Here is a 23,915-nt window from a genome sequence, read left to right on the forward strand (position 1 = left end):
GACACAACGTCTCGTTCCCTCCATCAGGGAACCGAGGTTACATCCGTAACCAAGACGTTCCCTTTCTGTCGGTCTCTCGACGTTGTGTCGAACCGACAGAATGGGGTTCCTATGGAAAACGCCACAGCACTGAGCCGCGTCACAATCTCTGCGGAGCGACGTTGACTGGCCTGGGCGAGTCAGACGAAGACGCTAACGCGAAATTATGACCCTCCAGTGGAGAGGAAGGGGGACCCAGAGCTTTACACAAAGTTGGGAAGCCCCTGTCACCGGCGGAGGCCTAGTTCTCTAAATGGCGAGAAGCCGACCGGCACCGTACGGGCAACTGGGTAAGCATTATTACCCCCTGGGGGAAAAACGCTGCAGAGGCCACTACCTACCGTAGGGAGGAATTAGTGGAGACACCACATGGTCTCACCATCAGGGGAGAACTCATGGGAGGAATGTGCGGACTGCAGGAGTTAACCGCAAGGTGGGAGTCCACCTGGGGAGGTCATGGGTTGCCAAGGTGGGAACCATTCATGAGGATACATCAGACGGAACAGCCCACAAAGGGGGGGTTACCACATCTGGAACACTAGGCCCGGTTAGAGCTATGTGGGAGATAACTCAACTGTTCCCCGGCCTAAGGGGGCAGGGCTGCTCTGCCCAGCCTGTCCCCTGGAAGGGTGCTTAGTAATAGATGGAATGCCTGTTCTTTACCCGAGGGGAGAGTGAGGCGGGATAGCCACTGCTCCCCCCGGAGGGGGAAGGGCTTCCGCAGGCGTACGCCCTACCGGCTGCCGGTCCCACACCTTGCCAGGATGCGGGCTGACACCGGTTCCGCGCGTAGGTATTAGAACCTCACGGAGTTGTTGGGCATAGCCCAACCCGCAGCTCTGCAGATGTCTTCCAGAGAGGCGCCCTGAGCCAGTGCCCATGAGGGGTGTGCCTCACTCCCAACGGGCAGGGGCGAATTGCCAGCCTCTGTTTGGAGACAGCCCTCCCTTCTGCTGACCTCCGAAACAGACAAAGAGCTGCTCAGAGCTTCTGGGCTCTGCGTGCGGTCCAAGTAGAGGCGCCGTGCGCGTACTGGACACAACACGGACAGGTTGGGTCTTCCTCCCCGGTTCACCACCTGGTCTCTCGGGAGAGTGGTGGGAACCTTGGGCATGTAGCCGGGGCGGGGTCTCAAGATAACGTGAGAATCCCGGCCCCGAGTTCTAGGTAATCTGTGGACATGGAGGGTGCTTGTAGATCCCCTACCCTCTTGGAGGTGAGCGCCATGAGGAAAGCCGTCTTTATCAAGACTGAGAAAGAGCGGCAACCCCGAGAGGCTCGAAGGGGGCGGGGCCTCTTGAGGCCCGCCACCTAGGTCGCAAGAGGGTACGGAGCGCGGGTAAGGTGGTCACCCTCTCGCGCCCCTTAGGAACCTAATGACCAGGTCGTGCTGTCCCAGAGGCTACCCAGCACTTGGGTCATGATGAGCGGCCGTAGCGGCTACATACATTCCCAGTGTGGAGGGGGAGAGGTTACTCCCCCGTTCTCTTGAGGACGGGACAGCTCGTACCCGACCGAGCAACTCCGCGGGTCTTCTCGGTGAGAAGAGCACCAGGACGAGAAGAGGCGCCACCTATGGGCGTATAGCCGCCCAGTGGCCGAAGCCCTAGCCTGAGTGACGTCCCAACCGGACCGGGGGTGGGTCACTCAGGATCTCCTCGTCCCGTCCAGACATGGAGACCAGGTTCTGCCTGGGATGCCGTAACGTGCCCCTTCCCCTGGGGAAGCAGTTCGCCAGGGGGAGCGGCCAGGGGGGAGTCGTTGTCAGAGCCTTAGCTCCGAGAACCAAGTCCTGGTTAGGCCAAGGGGCGTAACTAGTACCACTTGATGCTCCTCTTCCCTGGCCTTGCACAGGACCTGTGCAATGAGGCTCACTGGGGGGAAGCGTACTTCCGCTTGTCCCGCGGCCAGCTGTGCGCAAGGGCATCCGTGCCGAGGGTACCTCGGACAGGGAGTACCAAAGCGGACAATGGGTGGAGTCCGGGGAGGCAACAGGACCACCTGTGCCTGGCCGAACTGCCCCAAATGAGCCGGCTGCGCGGGGAGGGAGTCGCCACTCTCCGCGAGGCGTCGACTGACGAGAGAGCGCATCGGCTGTCTGGTTCAGGACGCCTGGGATGTGTGTGGCTCGCAGGGAGCTGATCACCTGCTGACTCCAGAGGAGGAGGCGTCGGGCGAGTCATGTTAGCTGCTGTGAGTGAAAAATACGCCACAGCAGCTGTGCTGTCCGACCGGACCAGCACGTGCTTCCCTGCACGAGAGGTAGTAGCCTCCTCAATGCAAGTAGCACAACCAACAACTCTAGGCAGTTGAAATGCCAACGCAGGCGGGGGCCCGTCCACCGCCCCGACACTGCTTGCCCGTTGCACACGGCACCCCAACCTTGCAGGGAGGCATCCCAAAGGGGACCCCTGTCCGCAAGAAGGTCATGGAGACCAGGGGGTTAGGGTGTGTCGGCAGAAAAGCGTGTGACCATACGCCTGCTGCCGGTGTGCCACGCTCTCCAAGGAACTTGACTCTGCAGCCAGTGTTGGAGCGGTCGTATGTGCATCGACCCGAGGGGGACCACCCCCGCCGAGGATGCCATGTATCCCAGGAGCCTCTTGTTACAGGGGGACCGCTGACTGTCTGATCTTCAGGCAGTTCAACACTGATCGGGCGCGCTAGTCAGTCGCGCTGCCTCTGGGAGGCCGCGAGGGTGCGGGCTTCCTCGTCGCGGGTCTCGCGCCCCCCCCCGGGGGGTGAGCGGGGCCGCTCGTGAGGACAGAGTCGAGTTCCATACCGAGAAAGAGGATGCTCTGCACCGGGGAGAGCTTGCTCTTTTCTCAGTTGACCTGTAGCCCCACCGATCTAGGTGCCGGAGCACCAGGTCCCTGTGTGTACACAACAGATCTCGAGAGTGTGCCAAAACTTGAGCCAGTCGTCGAGATAGTTAGTACCCGCACACCTCCTTCCCTACGGGGAAGGAGGGCGGCTTCCACGACCTTCGTAAAGACTCGTGGAGACAGGGACAGACCGAAGGGGAGGACCCTGTACTGATATGCCCGTCCCTCGAACGCGAACCGTCGGAACGGCCGATGTCGAGGGAGGATCGAGACATGAAAGTACGCGTCCTTCAGGTCGATTGCCATGAACCAGTCCTGACGCCTGACGGACGCCAGGATGCGCTTCTGCGTGACCATCCTGAAAGGCAGCTAGTGTAGGTGCCTGTTCAGAACACACAGACCCAAGATAGGGCGCAACCCTCCGCCTTTCTTAGGGACAATGAAGTACGGGCTGTAAAACCCGCTGAACACCTCGGCCGGTGGGACGGGCTCGATCGCTCCCTTCACCAGAAGGGAGGCGACCTCCGCCCGAAGTACGGGGGCATCCCTGCCTCTGCCTGAGGTAAAAGGACGTCCCGGAACTTGGGCGGACGTGTAGCGACTGAATCGCGTAGCCGAGACGGATCGTCTTCCTCAGCCCGCCTGACAGTCTGGGGGCTCCCAGAACTGTGACAGGGGACTAGAGGTTGATCTGCTTCATCGCCCCCGCGGAGGGTGGTTCGATGGCTAGCAGTACGGATTCCTTGCCAGGGGAGGCCCCCCGGGGAGGAGATCGGCTCTGCCATATTTCCTGCCTGGCGACTGCGCAGCTCAACGCACTGTCTGACTGAGAGTGCTGAGGGCTGGTGTTTATACTCGACATTGCGCTTTGCCATGACGCAACGTCGAGTTTGCCGTTCACCGTCGTGCAGAGGGTGAGAGCGGCTGAGGTAACCCAGAGAGAGAGGAAACTCTCCTTTTTGAGAGTAAGTGGGCGCCAGCCCCCCAGAGGGGGCCAGCAGATGGAGGGACGGGGCAGGAACCGTCCCTATCCGACCTACCAGCGCTGTGGCTGGGGTCGGGCCCAATGGTAGCCTCGATCCCCCTGAGGTGATCCCATGACAGCCGCTGCCCGCGGCTGCTGATGGGGCGATGGTCTCCTCTTCGCTGTCTCCTCCAGGTCACTGGAGGGCGTTGAAGAGGACCAGGGCTGCTGGGAAGCAGACAGTGCACGGGACTCGACGGCCGAGGCGGCCGAGTTGCGGCACGGAGGACTGCTTTTTACTGTCGAGAACCCTCCACAGTAACACCAACCAGCCCCCCCTTGCGAGACGGGTACGTCGAGAAAGCGGACCTTCTCAGCGTTACTCATCTGCGCAAGTATCGGCCAGAGGAGTTCCTCATGGACCACAAGTGTGGACATCGTCCGACCCAGGGCCCCCGTGGTCACCTTGGTCGCCCGTAGAGCGAGGTCGGTGACGGCGCGGAGTTCCTGCATAAGCGCTGGGTCGGTCTTACCCTCGTGGAGCTCTCTCAACGCCCTGGCCTGGCAGGAGCCATAGCGTGGAGAGAGGAGGCAGCCTGGTCCGCCGCAATGTAAGCTCTCGACACCAGAGATGCCGAGACACCACATGCTTTGGACGGGAGTCTAGGTCGAGCCCCCCCAGGTGGCCGCCACCTACGGGCACGAGTGCACCGCGGCGGCAAACTCCACCTGGGGGACACCGACGCATCCTCCAGCTGTCTCAACCTCGAGGGAAGAGAGGGTGACAGAACTTTGTTTGACGTGAAACGTGCCGGAAGGGGCGTTCCAGGTCTTGCAAAGTTCCTCATGCACTTCCGGTAAACACGGCACTGGGGGCGGGCGCGGCTTGGAGCCGCGCTCAAACCCGAGGCGCCATGTAGCCAGCCGCGAACGCCGGGAGAGGCAGTGCGGGCACTGCAACCCAACACTCACGGCGGCCCGGGAAAGCATGGCCGACATCTCGACATCCGCTTTTTCCTGGGCTCGACCCCCCGAGGGAGGGAGCCCGAAGAATCGTCGGAGTCGGATGGCAGTACGTCACCCCCCGATGCTGCAAGAGACCTCTCATCATCACGCATCGTGTCCGAATACGTGATTGAGGAATAAGACGGCGGACCGTCTTTTTTGGGGAACGGTCAGACGAGCGAAACGAGGTGTGAACGGTCCGTGAGCCGTGGCTGGCGGATTATCGCTCACAGTAATCCTCATCTCACCCTCGCTGCTTGCCATAGCGGACGGCAGGGCCGTAGTCCTGCCGCCACGGAACGGGGAGCAAACGAGGTGGTGGCTGAGTCCCGTGGGAACACAGCCACCTGTGACGCAACGTCTGAATCGTCACCGCCCGCAGTGCGGGCAGGACGTATCCACAACGTCTGCCCCAGCGTACTGGAAGCAGGCATTGTGTCCGTCCCCCTCCTCGATGAGTGTGTTGCACCCATGAGAACAGCGGGACAAGCCACGCTGGAGAAATTTGCTCTTTTAGAAAAGGAAATTTGCTCGAACACCTCCGGAACTGCCGAGACGCCCAGGGGAGAGTCACTGCAGGAAGGGACCGTCCGCTGTCCACGTCGTAGATTCCAGCAGAAAGAATGATCACCCAGATCGTAGAGAAGCTCACCAGATGCGTAGGCTCTGAAGAACAAAAGGTGAATGAATGAGCACGCCGGCTTCCCTCTTATACCCGGACATCCGGGGAGGAGCCCGGCATGCAAATTTCATTCGCCAATTTTCATTGGCCTTTTCTAAATACTCAGAAGATGATAGGTTCTCAAGACAAACCCCATTCTGTTGGTTCGACACAACGTCGAGAGACAGACAGAAAGGGAACTGTGGGTGAGTAAATTAGTAGCAATTTTTGGGTAAAGTAATGCATTAAGGAATATAAAATACAGTTAAAAAGACAATTTCCTTTTTAATTTAATATCATTAAAAGGCACAAATACTGGATGCAATATTTGTGTGCATGTTTTAATATATGGCCTACAAGTAACAGCAACAAAAACAGTATAAAAGGAACAAAACAAAATAAATTACAGAAATACAAAATAACAGAAGAAATGAGGATATGGTAAAAAAAAAAACTGACCCACATCCTATTTATACTTTTGGAGTCTGGCCCTCAAAGAAAAGTAGTTGAAGACCCCTGGTGTACAGGCTTTTAAACCACTTAAGCGCGATTTGAAACAGTTGCTTTGACGCTTTCAATGAAGATAGACAGCTTCTGAACTGTGAGACGCGGCAAAACGCAACGTGAGGTCCAGTCTGGTGTAAACAGTCACGGGCTTGAAGGCTGCGTTGGTGAATCTCTGTCAGACAGCGCATCCGTGTTCAGTTCTCTTTCGTGCTTGAATGGATAAAACCAAACAAGATTATGTCAGAAAGCCGTTTTGTCTAGCATTTTCTTAAGCAAGACTTAAAAGTGTAAAATAAAATCTTAAATGAATGCAAAGAGTTGTGAAAATGGGAGTGCGGTGACAGTCAGATCTGCGTACTGAGACAGCTCTTAAAGGGGCCACGTTCTTAAACGTGCTGCTGTGACTCCTGTCACTAATGTTAATCAAAGAACAAAATAAAAGAAGAAATCAATGTGATTTTGTAGCTTTAATGAGAATTCTTCTGCATTTAATTTATAATTTAGCATTAAAGACTGTAAAGTGTTTGAGAACTTCCTTCAATTTCTGTATATTTCATGATAGCTCTCAATTATATTGTTGAATGGCTATAATTAATGTTAAAATAATCAATTTAATAGAGACATCAGTTACAGTACTAATATCAAAATGTTTTCTTTCATTCATAAAATGATGCTGTTAAAGAAATATGTTGTTTCTACATCAATTTGAAGATTAAATGTGAAATTATTCAAATGTAAAAGTATATTTTAAAATATTATTGTTATGTGTCGATTAATCGTGATTAATCACAGAAAATGTGTGATTAATCCGATTAATTTTTTTAATCGATTGACAGCACTACTAAAGACGCATCTTTTTAATCTTGCATACACTACTCTTCCATAATATAAATCTTCTTGAGGGTTTAGGCTGCATTAGTTAGATCAACCGGAACCAAAAACACAACTGATGTACTTGTTGCATCAAAGAGTCAGAACAGTACTCTACTCTCAGCCAGTCTTGTCTCATTGTTCCAAGGTTACCACAGCGAGCAGGATGCAGTTCATGGCCTGACCTGATGGTAGAGCGGAGAATGGGAAGCGGCGACCTGACAAGAGCTGAGATGATAGAGCTGGATAAAGAAGGACGCGGTCACCTGACACCTCAACAATTTCAAATGCTATTAGATTATTAATGATAATCTTAAACTATAATTTATTTATTAGTAAGTTTATTTATTTTTATTTAGCCTTGTTGTGCAAGCTCTGGAGCTTGTGCAGAGGCAGCAGCTTTTGCCAGAGGGGAACTGAAATCCCCTGGTTGGGCCTGGGTTCTCCTGAGGTTTTTTTTCTCGATTAGAGTTTTGGGTTCCTCGCCACGTTTGAACGTTCCTATTGCCTGGGGGGCTGCTTTAGAATTGATTTAAATTTTACTTAATTAATATTGCATATAGGAATTTATAGTCTGTTATATTTGACCTGTGCTTCTCTCTCCTTTATCTTAAATGTGTGCTCTCACTGAGTGGTGTGTTGTGTGTGTGTGTACGTGTGTGTGTGTGTGTGTGTGTGTGTGTGTGTGTGTGTGCTGTGTGTGTGTGTGTGTGTGTGTGTGTGTGTGTGTGTGTGTGTGTGTGTGTGTGTGTGTGTGTGTGTGCGTATCTATGTCTGATGTGTGTTAGTACGTGTGCATATTGTGTGTGTGGAGTGTTTTGTATGTGGGTATGTCTGTCTTCTGTGTTTTCACCTTTTTCTTGTTTTTGCAGGTACAACTTTAATTGTTTGCTTATAGTCAATATGTCTTATGTACAGCTGCTTTGTAACAATGAAATAATTGTAAAAGAAGCGCTTAGACTTAAGATTACAACTTCTCGGTAATATGAATTCGGCCGCGATGTTGTTATCGCGGGCACTTTCAAATACCGTGAAAATATATAGATCAGCATTTTGATTTTTAGAACGCGTATTTGTTTATTTTTCATCAACCGGATAAGAGTACACTGCGTGTATGCTGCGTAGGAATGCGCACTCTGATCTAAACAATCCCATTCCCCATGTGGAGATGCCTACGTGTGTGTGTGTGCGTGCGTGCGTGCGTGCGTGCGTGTGTGTGTGTGGGCGCTGCTGAGCAAAAGACGCGTGCGCACTCTGATGTAACAGTACCACAGGGAGAGGAAGCATGGCGGAAGGAGGAACGCTGCCGACGATTTATCCCCCTTCTAAAAGGGTGAAGTCTGAGGTTTGGAAATATTTTGGGTTAAAAGTAAGCCGAGTAATGAAATTTGACAGTGTGGCAGAATAATGATTTTAATTATACGTTGATGGAATGCAATAAAGTCATACACTGTCACAAAGTGCGAGTGAATTTGCTGTTTATAAATGTTTAGCTTGCTATAATAGTTAACACACTGGCTTGGCTTGTTATTCAAACAATAATAATAATAATGATATGAATTAGATATGAACTAGCGTTGTACAGACATAAGTATATTTAAAAGCAGTTAACAAAAGTTGTTCTTTTGCAGTTTGCACTTTATTCTGTTTGAATAAACTCACTTTACACATCATTACTGTGTGTTGTTTTATTTATATTTATTTGTATTTAAATGTTTGAGGTTCTCTTTATTATTTAAAATAAAGTTGTTATCAAGAGGAAAACACTCAAGTTGGTTTATATTTTCAACCTGCATTTCTCATAGAATTGAATACTGCGATAATACCGTTTAACGCGACGAAACCTTAATCAATTAATCGCAGCATGGAAATTTGATACCGGCACATGCCTAAAAGTGCTATAAATAAAGTTGAGTTGAGTTGAATACATAAAAATATGGCTGCCAAAAGCCAATCAAATTTCAGCAGCTAATAATGTCAAATCAGATCTGCCTACCATGAGGAAAACGGACATATTTATAGACACCCTTAAACCAAATATATGTTTGTCTATAAAGTTAATATGTAATTTTTTGAAAAAATTAAATGACTCTTTCAAACTTGCCTCATACCGTTCATGAGACCAACATCATTTGCCATGTTAGTAGGTATAAGTGAACTAAATGACATGAACTATATTTCAGACCTGTAGTTTGTTCCCAAGGGCTAAATTGATACAATGTTCCATTTTTCATCTTGTTTCTGTTCACTTTCTCTTGGCAACATTTCAAAATGAATCCAAATTTGGTAATACAAGTCACGTGAGAGTAAACTGTCCTGTAATTGGTCAAAGCACAGACGCTTCCAGGATTCTGGAATAGAAAAAACCCTCAAAAGTAAAAACGTCTGTCAGAAAAACACACTGGAATGTTGCTTTCTGAGAAAAATGCACAAAACTTCTACCCATCTTAGCCATTTTTTTGTCAACCGTTGTGATGACACACACTGCCTCGAATCAAATGATAGATGCAACACTTGGTATCTGTTGGTTCTGGCTACATTTTTCGTTTAGCTGTGGTGTTGTCGTCGACGTGTGAGAGGCGCAGCAGAAATAACAGTGAGCCCTTTGTCATCCTGACCGTTATCAAACTGAAGCATCTGCATGCTGAACTTCCTCCTGCAGATGACCACAAAAAACACACACACGGTCACTAACATGCATGCAGCATAAAGGCGCAGTATGTGCAGTGGCCTTGGGAAAAACACGCTAATTTCCGCATCAATCCTGTAGGAAATTAACTTTTTGAGGATGAACAAATGATGGCAGTCATACATTACCCCAGTCTAAGTCAGTACACTCAAATGTGCTGTGTTATTGTTGAGAGCTTCTGTGTAACATGAATCTGAGAGTTTAATCCATGCAGGACAGATATTGCCCTTGGTCACCCGTTTTCTGGCTTCATATGCCACAATGTACTCTATGCCACATTTTGACTTTGCACTCTGCATGTTCCAATCGCCTGAATGTGCAGCCAAATATAGACATGATCAATTCAAATACAGAGACATATTACTGCCCTAGAAGCATACGGAGCATACAAGTATGGTTGCCGCAGCGCCTCATCAAGTAAATCAAACCATCAGCATAGCATGTTGCTTATAGCTTTGTAGTCCGGTCAAGGGCGTTAAAGGGCGTTGCATAAAGGGCGTTGAAACTCTGTTTCTGCTTTTGCCCACTGGATACTTTGCTGCTTCAAAAAGATTTGATTATTTTAAGTAGGACAATATGTTCTGAATCATACACTGCAGAATACTATAGCCCAGTTTCACAGACAAGACTTAGCTTTAGCCAGGAGTCAGGACCAGTGGCGGCCGGTCAATAGGGGGCGCTGCCCCCTTAAAGTTATCCAGAAAAGAAAGCTACTTTAATATGCCAACAATAAGTTTAATATATATCGCAAATTAATAACGTAATAAAATAATTTAGTCGTACTATTCCACCGTTAGTCATATTATCATTTATTAAAAAATCAAAAAATCAAAATTGTATTTTGTTCATACGTGTGCGGGGCGCCGGACAAACGAGTGTGCATGTAGGCACGAACATTTTTGAAAAGCATGTGATTTGAGGCTGAGCTCTAATTGGCTTGTTTCAAATCGTCCTTGGGGCGCAGCACTCTGCGCCCCAAACCCTCCCACTTTTGTTGTAAGCGAATCAATATTGTTTTTATATTTTTGGCCTCATGTGATTGGACCGTTCTTAAGGCCTCTCATTACCGCTCAGCAGATTGTCATTTGACTGACAGGTACTGATTAACGTGGAAGCAAGCGAAATTATCTCGAGATGAAAGAAAATTCGGTTTTATCTTTACAAGAATACCCGTTCCAAAGGCGTTCAGATGAAGAAAAAAAACGGATCAAGGAGCTTGGACCAGATCGACCCAACTTGCAAATTCAGCAGCAGTCAAGTGATCGCGGTGCACTTCTTATGGAAAACGGAGTTGGCTAGCTGGATGCGATGTAAGTCATGCCTTTTATTGTTTTCCCTGTTTGCTGTTTCAAAGTCTTGGCACCAAAACGTTGTGGACAACAACAGGGGTTTGCGATTTAAAACATCTCTCTGATAAGTGCAAGCGACATGAAAGTAGCCGCAGCCATCTTGACAACGCTATGAGGCTCCAGTTTTTTGGGAAGCTTAGCATTGCTGAACAGCTAGATGAAGGCTACAGGATTGGCATTAGAAGGCACAATGAAGAGGTCACAAAAAATCGACACATCCTGTCTAGAATAATAGACTGTGTAAAATTTTGTGGCGCATTTGAGCTGGCTTTGCGTGGCCACAATGAGAGCGAGAGCTCAGATAACCCCGGGATATTCCGTGGCTTGGTCGACTTTGTTGCTTCTCTTGATGGAGTTTTGAAAGAGCACCTCGAGAATGCCTCTGTGTTTAAGGGAACTTCGAAAACCGTGCAGAACGAGCTGTTGGACTGTATGTTGTCTGTTATGAGGGAACACATAATCCAAGAAGCACAAAACAGCGATTTTCTATCAATCCAGGCCGACGAGACCACCGATATTGCCACACAGTGCCAACTTGTGCTTGTGCTGCGCTACATTGATGGCAAAAGCAACGTACAGGAGAGGTTTTTTGCTTTTATTCATCTGCATTCAACTACAGCTGATTCCATCGCTACAGCACTAAAAGAGCATCTTACTGTCATCCTTCCAGAGGATCAGAAGAGTAAACTCATCTCCCAAGCGTATGATGGAGCCAGCGTGATGAGAGGTGCCACTGCAGGTGTTCAAAGGAAGATTCAAGATGTGTACCCAAATGCCCATTACATCCACTGCTATGCTCATCAGCTCAATCTAATAATGCAAAAGGCCACTTCTCACATACCCAAAGTTAGAATTTTTTTTTCTAACCTTGGAGGATTTGCCAGCTTTTTTTCAAGATCACCCAAGCGCACAGATGTTCTTGATAAAGTAGTTGCCCATAGACTACCAACATCAAGCAGTGTTAGATGGAACTTCCACAGCCGTGCCATCAATACAGTGTTTGAGCACAGAGAGGGCCTCATTCGCTGTTTTGAAACTATTCGAGACTCAGGTGACTTTGACCCTGTTACCACCAGAGAGGCAGGAGGCTTTGCCATGCTGCTGGAGGATCAGGATTTTAATTTTTTTCTGCAACTTTTCCACAACATCATGCCACACGTGGACATCCTCTATGCCAAACTCCAGAAGAAGGACATAGATTCAGTCCACATTAAGGGGAGCATCCAGCAGTTCCAGCAGGACATACAGAAGATCAGGTAGCAGCTGTATTCCTTCTTTTGAATTTGTTATCATTATTATTGTTATTAGTCATACATTTTCTTAATCCTTTGCAGAAATTCTCTCCATTCTCTGGTTAACCAAAGCAGTGAAGGAGCTTCTCAACCAAAGAGGCGGCGGTTGCTTAGTCCAGACGTCCATGAACGGATTGCAACAGAGGTAAGTTTATTGTAGTCCTTGTTACTCTGCAGTTTTTCATAGAAAAGCTATCAAAGGAAGCTATCAAAAAGAAAGTAAATATTAACAACAAGTTAAACGGCATGGTTTCATTTACCCTCTTTGGGTACTAAATGTGTTCTCATGTCTTTGAGTTTATAATTTTTTTGCTTAAATATTGTAGCAAAGAGTAGATCCTTTGATATTGGGCTTTATTAAACTTTATGAAACTCTACTACATTTATTTGCAATGCATATTTTACTACAAGTCAATCTATTTAACCATTTTCATAGTCTTTAAATAGTGATCTAAATAGATTTGTTATTCTTAGGTTTCCTCTAGTGGTGTGCCCTTTTTATCTGATTGATATGAAAATGGCTGATAATAAAAAAATGCTATTAGCGCCCTAAGCATCAGAAGTTCATGAAACTTGGCATGTTTGTCTAGTCCATATGTATGAAGTTTGGATAAATCAGGGATTCAAACATTGAAACTGGTCTCCGTCTCTCTATTACTTACAACTGATCATGTTGCAGTTGAAATTGACATTTTGTCATCACTACATCATTTTTGTTTTTGTCCTTCACTCTGTAGGTCTGTGACACCATACTCCAACACACCATGGAACGGTTCTGCTTCACAAGCCACCTCGTTAGTGCCACCCTGCTGCAAGCAGACAGGTTTGAACAGTACACAGTGGCGTTTCCTGAAGATGCACTGAGTAGGACTTTGAAGGCCTATCCAGTGCTCAATGGGAGTAAGCTAAAGACAGAGCTTAGTCTCATCTACTGCAAGGAAGAGTTCAGAACCTGTTGTGGTGCTGTGGACCTACTGCAGCTGTTTAAGGAGAACAATCTTGAAGAAGTCTTTTCAGAGACTGTCACTCTCCTAAAGATCCTCATCACCACACCCATGACCACAGCAGAGGCTGAGAGGTGTTTCTCAACTTTGAAAAGAGTTAAGACTTTTCTGAGAAATAGCATGACCCAGGAGAGACTAAATGCATTGGCCATGCTGTCAATGGAGAAGAGAATGGTGACTGAGATCATTGACTTTAACCAGAAGGTCATTGAGAAATTTGCAAGTCAGAAAGAAAGGAGAGCAAAATTTATTTTCAAATAGTGTTAATGGCCAATGATTAGGTAACTATAGTGTGTTGTGTTTTTTTTAATGATTACCTTGATTACTTCATTACTGATAATAAACCCACATTCAATTCAAATTCACTGATTCATAGTACATTTATTTGCATGTATTAACATTGACTGTAATAATGATACATAACCTGATTAATGGCTATTTATAGTCCTGCATTACTGACAGTTGTTGTTTGCGCCCCCCCCAAATATTTTTAGCACCAGCCTCCACTGGTCAGGACTATGCATTCGTTTAATTAGTATACTGTATTTAAGTTGCTTTTATAAAAATGCCTAGACAGAAAAACATTACTGGTGTTCATCTTGAGACAAAACAATGGCACTGACATATTTTAAGATATGTTAGCACAAGCTGTTTTCAGTTCAGACAGCTTAAGCATTCATTTTTGTCTGGGACTAGCCTTAAGCCTCGTCTGTGAAACCAGGCACTTTCAGTTTAGTCCTCTGAACTTTTTGCCATCTTCACCATTAACCTGGGCAGCTTGAATCTGATCGTGAGAGGTACACCAAGGAAAGATAGTTTGCCGTTGATTAGTATCGTGACACCTGCGCATAGCACTGCATACATGCACTAGCCAGGACAACTTGCAATATATGTAAGGAATAATCCACGGCTAGCCGTCGAGAAGGCCATGTTAAAAACAAGTTAAAGCTGTTATTGATGTTGGTGAAAATGACTGTTATTTTTGTAAGTTACGGCTCATTCTAGCACTCCGTCTGCTTTACATCGGAAACAGAGATAAAGTAGAGTGATAGGATAGCATTTATTTGACTAAGAGAGAGAAAGAGAGAGAGAAAGAGAGAGAGAGAGTTAGGGTTAAGTGGTTCATGTGTGTTTGATTGGGGTTGGAGCTAAACTGTGCAGGACAGTGCCCTTCTAGGACTAAGTTTAGGGAACTCCTGATTTACAATGCATGTAAAACTGCTTTTTCTAAGACATTTATGCTTTTGAAAGTGACCTATTTGTCAGATATAGTGACTAGGGGTGTAACGGTTCACAAAATTCACGGTTCGGTTCGATACGGCATAGTGGTGTCCCGGTTCGGTACGTTTTCGATACAGCAAAAAGGAAGAAATGCCAGAAAAATTTCCTTGATTTTTGTTCACATTTTTATTTATTAAAACTAACATCATAAAGTATGTTTTTTTTACCCATCTTCTGTGGTGTTTCCTCAGCAGCATATAAAACCAAAAAATGAAATGTAATTTTGTAGTAGACAGACACAAATACAAAGTAAAGAACAATTTTTATATATGTTTTGACTCCATTTTTAGGTTTTTCCAGAAAGATGAACTGAAGGAATTGTATAATCAAAATAAAATATAAAACTTTTAAGTCTAACATTTGTGTTTTTTACTTGGCCAGTCATGTAACTACAGAGGCCGTCCGTTGTCAGAGCAACCGCTTGTGCCTCGGCCAATTGATTCTCTGTTTGGACTTTTGTTTTTTGTACAAAGCAGGAATTACGTTGTTGCTGAAATGGCCTCGTGAAGGAATAGTGTAGCGGGGCTCAATTACATGAAGCACGTTTTTAAAACCCGCGTTTTCTACTACAGAGTACGGTCTCATATCCGCGGCTATAGATGTACCAATCGCCGCAGTGATTTGTTTTGCTTTGTTCGAATCGGTTGGAAATGCCTGCATAAATGCTGCGGGGATAGTTTGTAGCGTGCGTGTTTCTCCTTGTTTTCGTCGATTGCCAGCTATTGACACACTGGGGTGATGTCGGCGTAAATGAGTTGACATGTTTGAAGTATTCCCGCTAATGTAGCTTATTGTCGTGTAGCAGATGCGACATACCGTAGTGTTTTTATCCACCACTCTCTTGCCACCCCCCTCATAATTTACAGGGAAACCAAAGTGGTCCCAAAAACCAGACCTGTTGATTTTTGGAGGATCTTCTATTTCTGGTCTGGTAATCGCATTCACGTTACTAGCCATATTGCTACGCGCTAATATGCCTGACTGGAGTAACGGTTAAGTGTAATTGTGTTTTTCTTTGTGGGTGGGTGGGCGTGGCAGACAGCACGTTGCCTTCTACGTCGTTTGGGTTGCCTTGTTGAGAGAAGTCGCTCTGAGAATATCATATTTCACACAATTTAAGCAATTTTATTTTATTTTAGGATTAGTCAAACGAACCGTTCGGTTTGTAATGCGTTCCGAACCGAAAGCCTCGTACCGAACGATTCAATACGAATACGCGTATCGTTACACCCCTAATAGTGACCCATACCCAAAATGTGACCTCTGCATTTAACCCCTCCAGAGAGTAGTGAACACACGCACAGCACGTCGTGAACACACGTACACCCGGAGCAGTGGGCAGCTATCACTGCAGCACCCGGGGAGCAAGTAGGGGTAAGGTAACCACCGGCCCTGAGAATCAAACCGGCAACCTTCTGGTCACAAGTCCGACTCTTTAACTATTAGGCCACGACTGCCCCCTTTATCAGATGTTTCTACACAGCATATACAGTATTTTCCAGATATCGAGATCTTTAGTAGACATCTTACAGACGTATCTGTGCTATCGTTAATAATATATCTAAAGTATATCTAGCTCATCAGTAATACTTGCAATAATACCATGTTGTACAATGTATACAATGCCTATACAGTATCTCACAGAAGTGAGTACAGCATCTCACATAAGTGAGTACACCCCTCACAGATTAGTGAATATTTTATTATATATTTTCATGTGACAACACTGAAGAAATGACACTTTGCTACAATGTAAAGTAGTGAGTGTACAGCTTGTATAACAGTGTAAATTTGCTGTCCCCTCAAAATAACTCAACACAGCCATTCATGTCTAAACCTCTGGCAACAAAACCCCTAAGTGAAAATGTCCAAATTGGGCCCAAAGTGTCAATATTTTGTGTGGCCACCATTATTTTCCAGCACTGCCTAAACACTCTTGGGCATGGAGTTCACCAGAGCTTCACAGGTTGCCACTGGAGTCCTCTTCCACTCCTCCATGATGACATTACGGAGCTGGTGGATGTTAGAGACCTTGCGCTCTTCCACCTTCCATTTGAGGATGCCCCACAGATGCTCAATAGGGTTTAGGTCTTCACCTTTACCCTCAGCTTCTTTGGCAAGGCAGTGGTCGTCTTGGAGGTGTGTTTGGGGTCGTTATCATGTTGGAATACTGCCCTGCGGCCCAGTCTCCGAAGGGAGGGGATCATGCTCTGCTTCAGTATGTCACAGTACATGTTGGCATTCATGGTTCCCTCAATGAACTGTGCCGGCAGCACTCATGCAGCCCCAGACCATGACACTCCCACCACCATGCTTGACTGTAGGCAAGACACACTTGTCTTTGTACTCCACCAAATTATTAATTTGGTTCACCATCTGAACCAAATAAATTGATCTTGGTTTCATCAAACCACAGAACATGGTTCCAGTAATCCATGTCCTTGGTCTGCTTGTCTTCAGCAAACTGTTTGTGGGATTTCTTGTGCATCATCTTTAGAAGAGGCTTCCTTCTCGGACGACAGCCATGCAGACCAATTTGATGCAGTGTGCGGCGTATAATCTGAGCACTGACAGGCTGACCCCCCACCCCTTCAACCTCTGCAGCAATGCTGGCAGCACTCATACGTCTATTTCCCAAAGACAACCTCTGGATATGACGCTGAGCATGTGCACTCAACTTCTTTGGTCGACCATGGCAAGGCCTGTTCTTAATGGAACCTGTCCTGTTAAACCACTGTACGCTCCTGGCCACCGTGCTGCAGCTCAGTTTCAGGGTCTTGGCAATCTTCTTATAGCCTAGGCCATCTTTATGTAGAGCAACAATTCTTTTTTCAGATCCTCAGAGAGTTCTTTGCCATGAGGTGCCATGTTGAACTTCCAGTGACCAGTATGAGAGAGTGAGAGCGATAACACCAAATTTAACACACATGCTCCCCATTCACACCCGAGACCTTGTAACACTAACAAATCACTTGACAGGAGGGAAAATTGCTAATTGGGCCCAATTTGGACAATTTCACTTAGGGGTGTACTCACTTTTGTTGCCAGCGGTTTAGACATTAATGGCTGTATGTTGAGTTATTTTTAGGGGACACCAAAAATTACACTGTTATACAAGCTGTACACTCACTACTTCATTTTGTCGCAAAGTGTCATTTCTTCAGTGTTGTCACATGAAAAGACATAATAAAATATTTACAAAAATGTGAGGGGTGTACTTCTGTGAGATACTGTATATGTGTGTGTTGGTACATCGAGGCACTATCGTGAAAAAAATACTGTGATAGTTCGCTGTATCAATATTTTTGCACATCCCTATTAAAATAGCCCTATAAAAAATATTCCTGATTAACAATAACACTTGTTCATTGATTCATTACTCATTGTGCTTTCACAGTTAATATATAGTATCGTGACTCATGTATCAGGATATGTATCGTATTGTGAGGCCTTTGCCAATACACATCCCTAGACTAACAACTCACTAAATCAACTAATAAAACACAAAGCAGCATTTAAAAGCCCATCATCTCACTGTTCACAGAGTCAACATTTTGCTCAGTTAAATGTGTATATGTGAAATGAGATATTCTTGAAGCGTTCAGTGCAAACACCCAGTGTGTATGTGTGCATGTCTGCCTGCATGCGTGTGCATTTACAGATGTGTGTATCACCCCCACTTTCTGGGAGACAATAAAAATGACACTCTCAGCGCAGTTCTGGAGATGCAGTTTATGTGTTCACATCCCTATAGAGTGAGACGCTGCAAACTCCATGAGCATCACACGTGCAGTACACAAAACCATGCTACTCTTTTATTTACAGACACGCAGAACAAGCAGATTACATATAAAAACCGAAGTTGAATAACTATTGATGTTATTTTTGGCACGATTTGAATTTTATTAGATGTTCAGCACTACTTCCTGGATAAGAAATGCTAAATATGCCAGATTCCGTGCCATTCCACGTTATACAGCAAATTCAATTTTTATGGCTGGATTCTGCAATTCCATACATGGCATCGCGTAAATCATAGGACCCAAAAAATGTCAAAATGAGTGTATTTATATGAAATTATGGAGTAAAGCTGAAGGAAATTGCAGATACTCACTATTGGGCACAGTCGATGAGCTGGTACTCATTTGAGCGCTCAAAACAGGCCTTAACCCCCTCATCATCCCACAGATGCTTTGCGTGCTCAAAAAACTCCTGTTAACAAAGAACAACACAAAATGGTAAACAAATGAGAGAATACATTTTCACTCAATTTACAACAGCCCAGCTAACACATGATGTACCGGTTACGTAATTTATTGGTCATTTTTGGTAATTTCATGACTTACCAGCTGGCAACGTAGCTGGCACGTCCCAGCCACGTAATTTCATTACCATTAAATGACCAATTCATGACGCCGCCTGCACGAACTCCTGACATTACACGATAACCAAAAATGGTCCAGTTACGTACTATATTCGTAGTATTTTGGTAATTACATGACCTACTGGTAACGTAAAGTACACGTCCTAGGCACATAAATTCTTTACCATTAAATGACCAATTCATGACGTCGCCTGCACGAACTCCTGACATTACAAGATAACCAAAAATGGTCCAGTTACGTACTATATTCGTACTATTTTGGTAATTACATGACCTACTGGTAACGTAATGTACACGTCCTAGGCATGTAATTTCATTACCAATAAATGACCAATTCATAATGTCACATTTACCATCTCCTAACATTGAAGGATAACCAAGAACGGTCCAGTTACGTAATATATTGGTTATATTTTGAGATCAACATGATGACCTGCTGGTAACGTAACTGCCAGGTCGCAAGCACGTAATTTCATTACCATTTATATTAGCCCAAGCTTAACATTGACTATTCACACGACAATTATTATGCTTGGTTAAAACGTTTTTAGTCTGAACATTGTAAATCTGCCAGATTTACAAGAGATTTAACACGCTATGCAGGCTGCTCTGTGTTGTATGGGAATATTAACAGCTGAACTGCGCCTGACAGGACCGCTCATTTCTTCGAAGTTCTAATTTCACAACAGTGGATTAAAGAGTTGTATAAATCGCATTTTAAATGAAATATTTACTCGTAAGCTGACAGAACGCCGTCTGACAGGAGAATGCTTTTTTGAGGTGCTTCTTTACTGACTGGAACAAAGTTCCTCTGACAGGAAATTTCATTTTATCAGGTGAAAGACTCCAGTTGCTTTTCAACAAATTGAAAAGAGGGTAAAGTGCCTGAAAGCACTGTTTAAGTTTTTTTATATATTTTTAAGGTATTTATACAGCGGCGGGATCATCACCAAGATAAGAATGTTTCCTCTGACCAAAAAATTAATTCAGGTAAGACATAGCCTAAGTGGTTTGTATGAAATGTATAAAATGTTCTTTGTATAAACGTATAAAAAGTAATTATTTGGTTTTATTTTTATATTATTTAGCACTAGTGGCTGTTAAGAGCAGAGTGACCATGGCAACCGGACTATGCACTGAAGACTGAAAACAGCAAAATAATGACAAAAGACCAACATCACATTAAGTAACACTCATTTCAAAGTAGGGCTGGGCGATATGGCAAAAAAGTAAACTCGATAGTTTTTTTCTATATTGATCGATAACGATATTGTCATGGCTCTGCTTCCTTAGTCATGTTTTTCTTGGTCCTGTAGCAGAGCCATGGCAAAGTCTTTGGTTATGTGTGGAGAGAAACATATTATTGTCCGTTTGACAATAATATACGTTCTCTCCAGTGTCTTGTCATTGGCCCCATTCCTCTTGTTTCCTCGTTATCTTTCCCTGAGTGTTTGATTACCCACACCTGCCCCGTGTCGTTATCCCTCGTTTGTCTCCCTATTTATACCCTCTTGTTTCTTTGTCCTGTGCTCTTGTATTGCGTCATGTATGTGCGTGTATTGCGGTGTCCTGGATTGTGGTGTCCTGGATTGTATTAGTGTTCATGTTCATGTTCATGTTCATGTTCATGTTCATGTTCATGTTCCTGTGCTTACCCGTGTTCCTGTTTGTGAGTTTTGTGCCTTTTATGATTTTAGAAGTTTGGTCGTGTCTTTGAGTTTGGTTTATTTGTCTTGTTTTCATTTTGCCCCCTCGTGGGAAGTCTCTTGTTTTAGTTATAGTTCTTAGTTCTGTTTTCCCCCATTGTGGGTGTTTTTGTTTGGTTTCCATTTTTTTGTCAAATAAAAGTATTTGTTAACCCCTTCATCGCCGTTGCCTGCACTTGGGTTCTTCTCCTGCCATATCCGTGACAGATATTTATTTCGATATATATTTAATTAAAAAACTGTATTTAAAAGAATCTATTTTAAATACAGTTTATTAACAAAAGTTAACCTTTAACCAGTTAAAATTCAATTCAATTAATGCACTGTTGCAACACAGAGGATATTAGGCCATAAACAACATGTACCAGTTCATTCAGTCTCATTTTGACTCAATTGACTCGTTAAGTAAAGGGAGTGTTCATTCAGTACATTCAACCAATGAAAGGGCTCCGTTACTGCCCTGATAGCACACATACATCTGGTTTACGTCTATTTGACGTCTGCATTTACATCTGCAAGACATCTACAATACATCGTTTGCTCATCTGCAATACGTCTCGGAGATGTCTGCTGTCAGACGTCATATAGACATCTAGAAGATGTCTGTAAGATGTTTATGATTTAGAATGGATGTAAAGCTGCTCTTTCTAAGATGTTTAGCAGATGTTTTTAAGCAGCAGATCTCCAGATGTTTAGCAGACGTATTACAGACGTTCAGACGTCTCCGAGACGTATTGCAGATGAGCAAACTATGTATTTAAGATGTCTTGCAGATGTAAATGCAGACGTCATATAGACGTAAACCAGATGGATTGTGCTATCTGGGTGTGTACATTCGAACGCTATTGGCTCAGCACCTGCGCACATACATAACGCTGCAATAATGTCTTGCTCGAGTAGTGGGATTCATTCAATGTATTCAGTGAACCTTAAAGACATCTCACATAAACTGTAGTACATGTCTTTAATCATGCAAGCATCTTACATACAAGGTTCAATATTTTAATGTGCACACAAACTCACTTCATTACATCTCTGATCTGTACAGGGCATCGCTGGTTTGTTTCATAAGCACCAGCTCATGTTAGCAGATATGTTAACGATGGATATAAAAACGTTTGTGCTTGAGTTTCGAAGTAACTCGCTTGCAATTGCGCCTCAAGTTTGTTTTGTTTAACCGGCGATTGCGAAAAAAATAAGACACTTGATAAACCGCGTGATGACAACTCGAGGTTAGTTTCACCTTTGTTTCCGCTTCCAGTAATGTTTTCCTCCTCATGTCGAGTTTTCTTTGCCAAGTGCAGTATGAAAGTACAAAGTCCATTTGATGATAAAAGCTGCACGCTGACTGACTGTTGTTGCGTTTATTTCTGCTGTCTGTTAGACTGTAAGATTAATCCATATCGAGTCAAAATGCCAATAGCTTATCATCGTTTTTGAAATACATTCTATCGCGATTCGATATGATATTGTTTATCGGCACAGCCCTATTTCAAAGTGTTTTTGTTAATATTTATCTGTAAATTATTTTGTAGCATGCTTAAATCATATGTTATGTACACTGTCTTTATGCTGTTTTATAACTATTATATAGCTATTATGCATTTAAATAGGTGTTATACAAATTACTGTTAATTGATATAATCCTGTTCCACGTTTCTTGAAGATTCTATTCTTTTGTTATTTTGACAGTTGTTGAAGCAAAATAATAAAATGTTATTGTGTACTGTTGTACAATAAATGACCTGAATTTCGAGTATGCATTTGTCATTTATATATGAATATATTAATAACTATCTGAAGTTGTCACAATGGTATGATTACATAATCTGATGACCACACTTTCATTGTGACAACGTAAATCTAGTAGTGGTGTGACAAATGGAAAAGTGAAATTCCTGGATTCGTTGTCACAACGTAACTTCGTGACGTTGTCAGTAAGTAACCGTGACGTTGTGACCCTGTCCTGATTGGTACATTGTGACAACGAATCCAGGAATTTCACTTTTCCAGTTGTCACAACGTAACTGGTTACGTTGCCACAACGAAAGTTTGGTCGTCAGATTACATTTCCGTTACATAACAATCACGTGATATGGTTAGCTGGGAGTGATTTCAAAGAAAACAGTTAAGGACAAAAAAATCTTATATACAAAAGGGATGTGTGGAGGGCAAATTTGTAGAGTACCCCTAAGAGTACAGTTTTATCAGCATACAAATTTTTTAATGCAAAAAAAAGACATTTGAACAATATTGTCTAAAGTTGGACATTACTTTTGGCTACTGCTGTATGCAGGGGGGTCCAAAAACCTGATACCGCTATCTTGATATTCAGTGAAGCTGCATTCTCATGGAGCTCGATGACTATGTTATTGTGAGCAGTTGCTTTGATTAACACCGTGTCTACACTGGGCGCGACGCGACACAGGACTTGTTCTAATGGGATTGTTGCATCCAGCCGCATCCAGTGTGGACAAAATGTAAAATTATAATGGGTTCTAATGCGTTCTATTGCCTTTTCTCGTGTCGCGTTGCGTCCGGTGTTGACATGGTGAAACTCTCCATCATTCATATGGAAAAACAACATGAACATGATTATTCATGAGACTCATGAATAAGCATCTTTGTCGTCCCTCATTCATTTCCCTGCTTATCTTCTTTAATCTTTTCCTCCTCTCTGACCCACTACCTCAACACCAAAGAATAATAAATTTCCATAATAATAACAAATAAGGTGAAATAAATAAAAGCAAGGCCTTTGCAACGTTTAACTCACAGATGATCTCTTAAGACGTATTGATTTATTTAGATACATTTCAAGTAACCGTACGTTTTTCCATCTCTAGAGCAAGTGCAGACGGGGGATGGGGTGTTCTAGGAAACTGCTTTGTTTTTCACACCTCTTCCTCAGAGAATACAGAGAGCTATACAGTAATTAGGCCCCTGGTGAGGGCCCATCATATAATCACCACAATACAGCAAAACAAATGGATAAAGAGATGCAAAACAAATGCATTACAGCTCATGAAAACCACAACATGTTCTCTAAGACATCTCACAATTCATATGTTGTCAAGCAATGACACCTGAGAAATAGTCCTGTCAAAACCACAAAGCTTGGCTGTGTTTTAAATCCAGCAAGATAAAAATATTTGTAGAATATTCAATTAAATGTTGCTAAACATTACATGTTAGTTAATGTACTTTGTTTGATTGAATTGCTTGTAATTTGCATTCAAATAACACACCTTTGCAATGAAGAATAACTGCAATGTCTGTGTGAAAGACATATACACTAGGGTTGTCACGATTATTAAATAATCGTCTCATCGCGATTGT

The 23,915-nt window shown here is 44.3% G+C and overlaps 2 protein-coding genes across 2 annotated transcripts in view; one reads left to right on the forward strand and one right to left on the reverse strand.

Moving 5' to 3' along the window:
- The window catches only part of gnal (guanine nucleotide binding protein (G protein), alpha activating activity polypeptide, olfactory type), a 124,798-nt gene that overhangs the window by 63,463 nt on the left and 37,420 nt on the right, over positions 1 to 23,915 (reverse strand). Inside the window, exon 5 of the mRNA XM_057322271.1 lies at positions 18,601 to 18,698. Within this exon, the coding sequence (XP_057178254.1) occupies positions 18,601 to 18,698 (98 nt within the window). The remainder of the gene's footprint in view (positions 1 to 18,600; positions 18,699 to 23,915) is intronic.
- On the forward strand, positions 8,917 to 13,618 carry LOC130546810 (zinc finger MYM-type protein 1-like). The gene is made up of 3 exons (XM_057322270.1): positions 8,917 to 12,165; positions 12,244 to 12,346; positions 12,939 to 13,618. Exons 1-3 carry the CDS (start codon positions 11,021 to 11,023, stop codon positions 13,464 to 13,466), a joined length of 1,776 nt encoding a protein of 591 aa, XP_057178253.1. The 5' UTR covers positions 8,917 to 11,020; the 3' UTR covers positions 13,467 to 13,618.

This window comes from Triplophysa rosa, linkage group LG23 (genome assembly GCF_024868665.1).
Source record: "Triplophysa rosa linkage group LG23, Trosa_1v2, whole genome shotgun sequence".
NCBI classification, from domain to species: Eukaryota; Metazoa; Chordata; class Actinopteri; order Cypriniformes; family Nemacheilidae; genus Triplophysa; species Triplophysa rosa.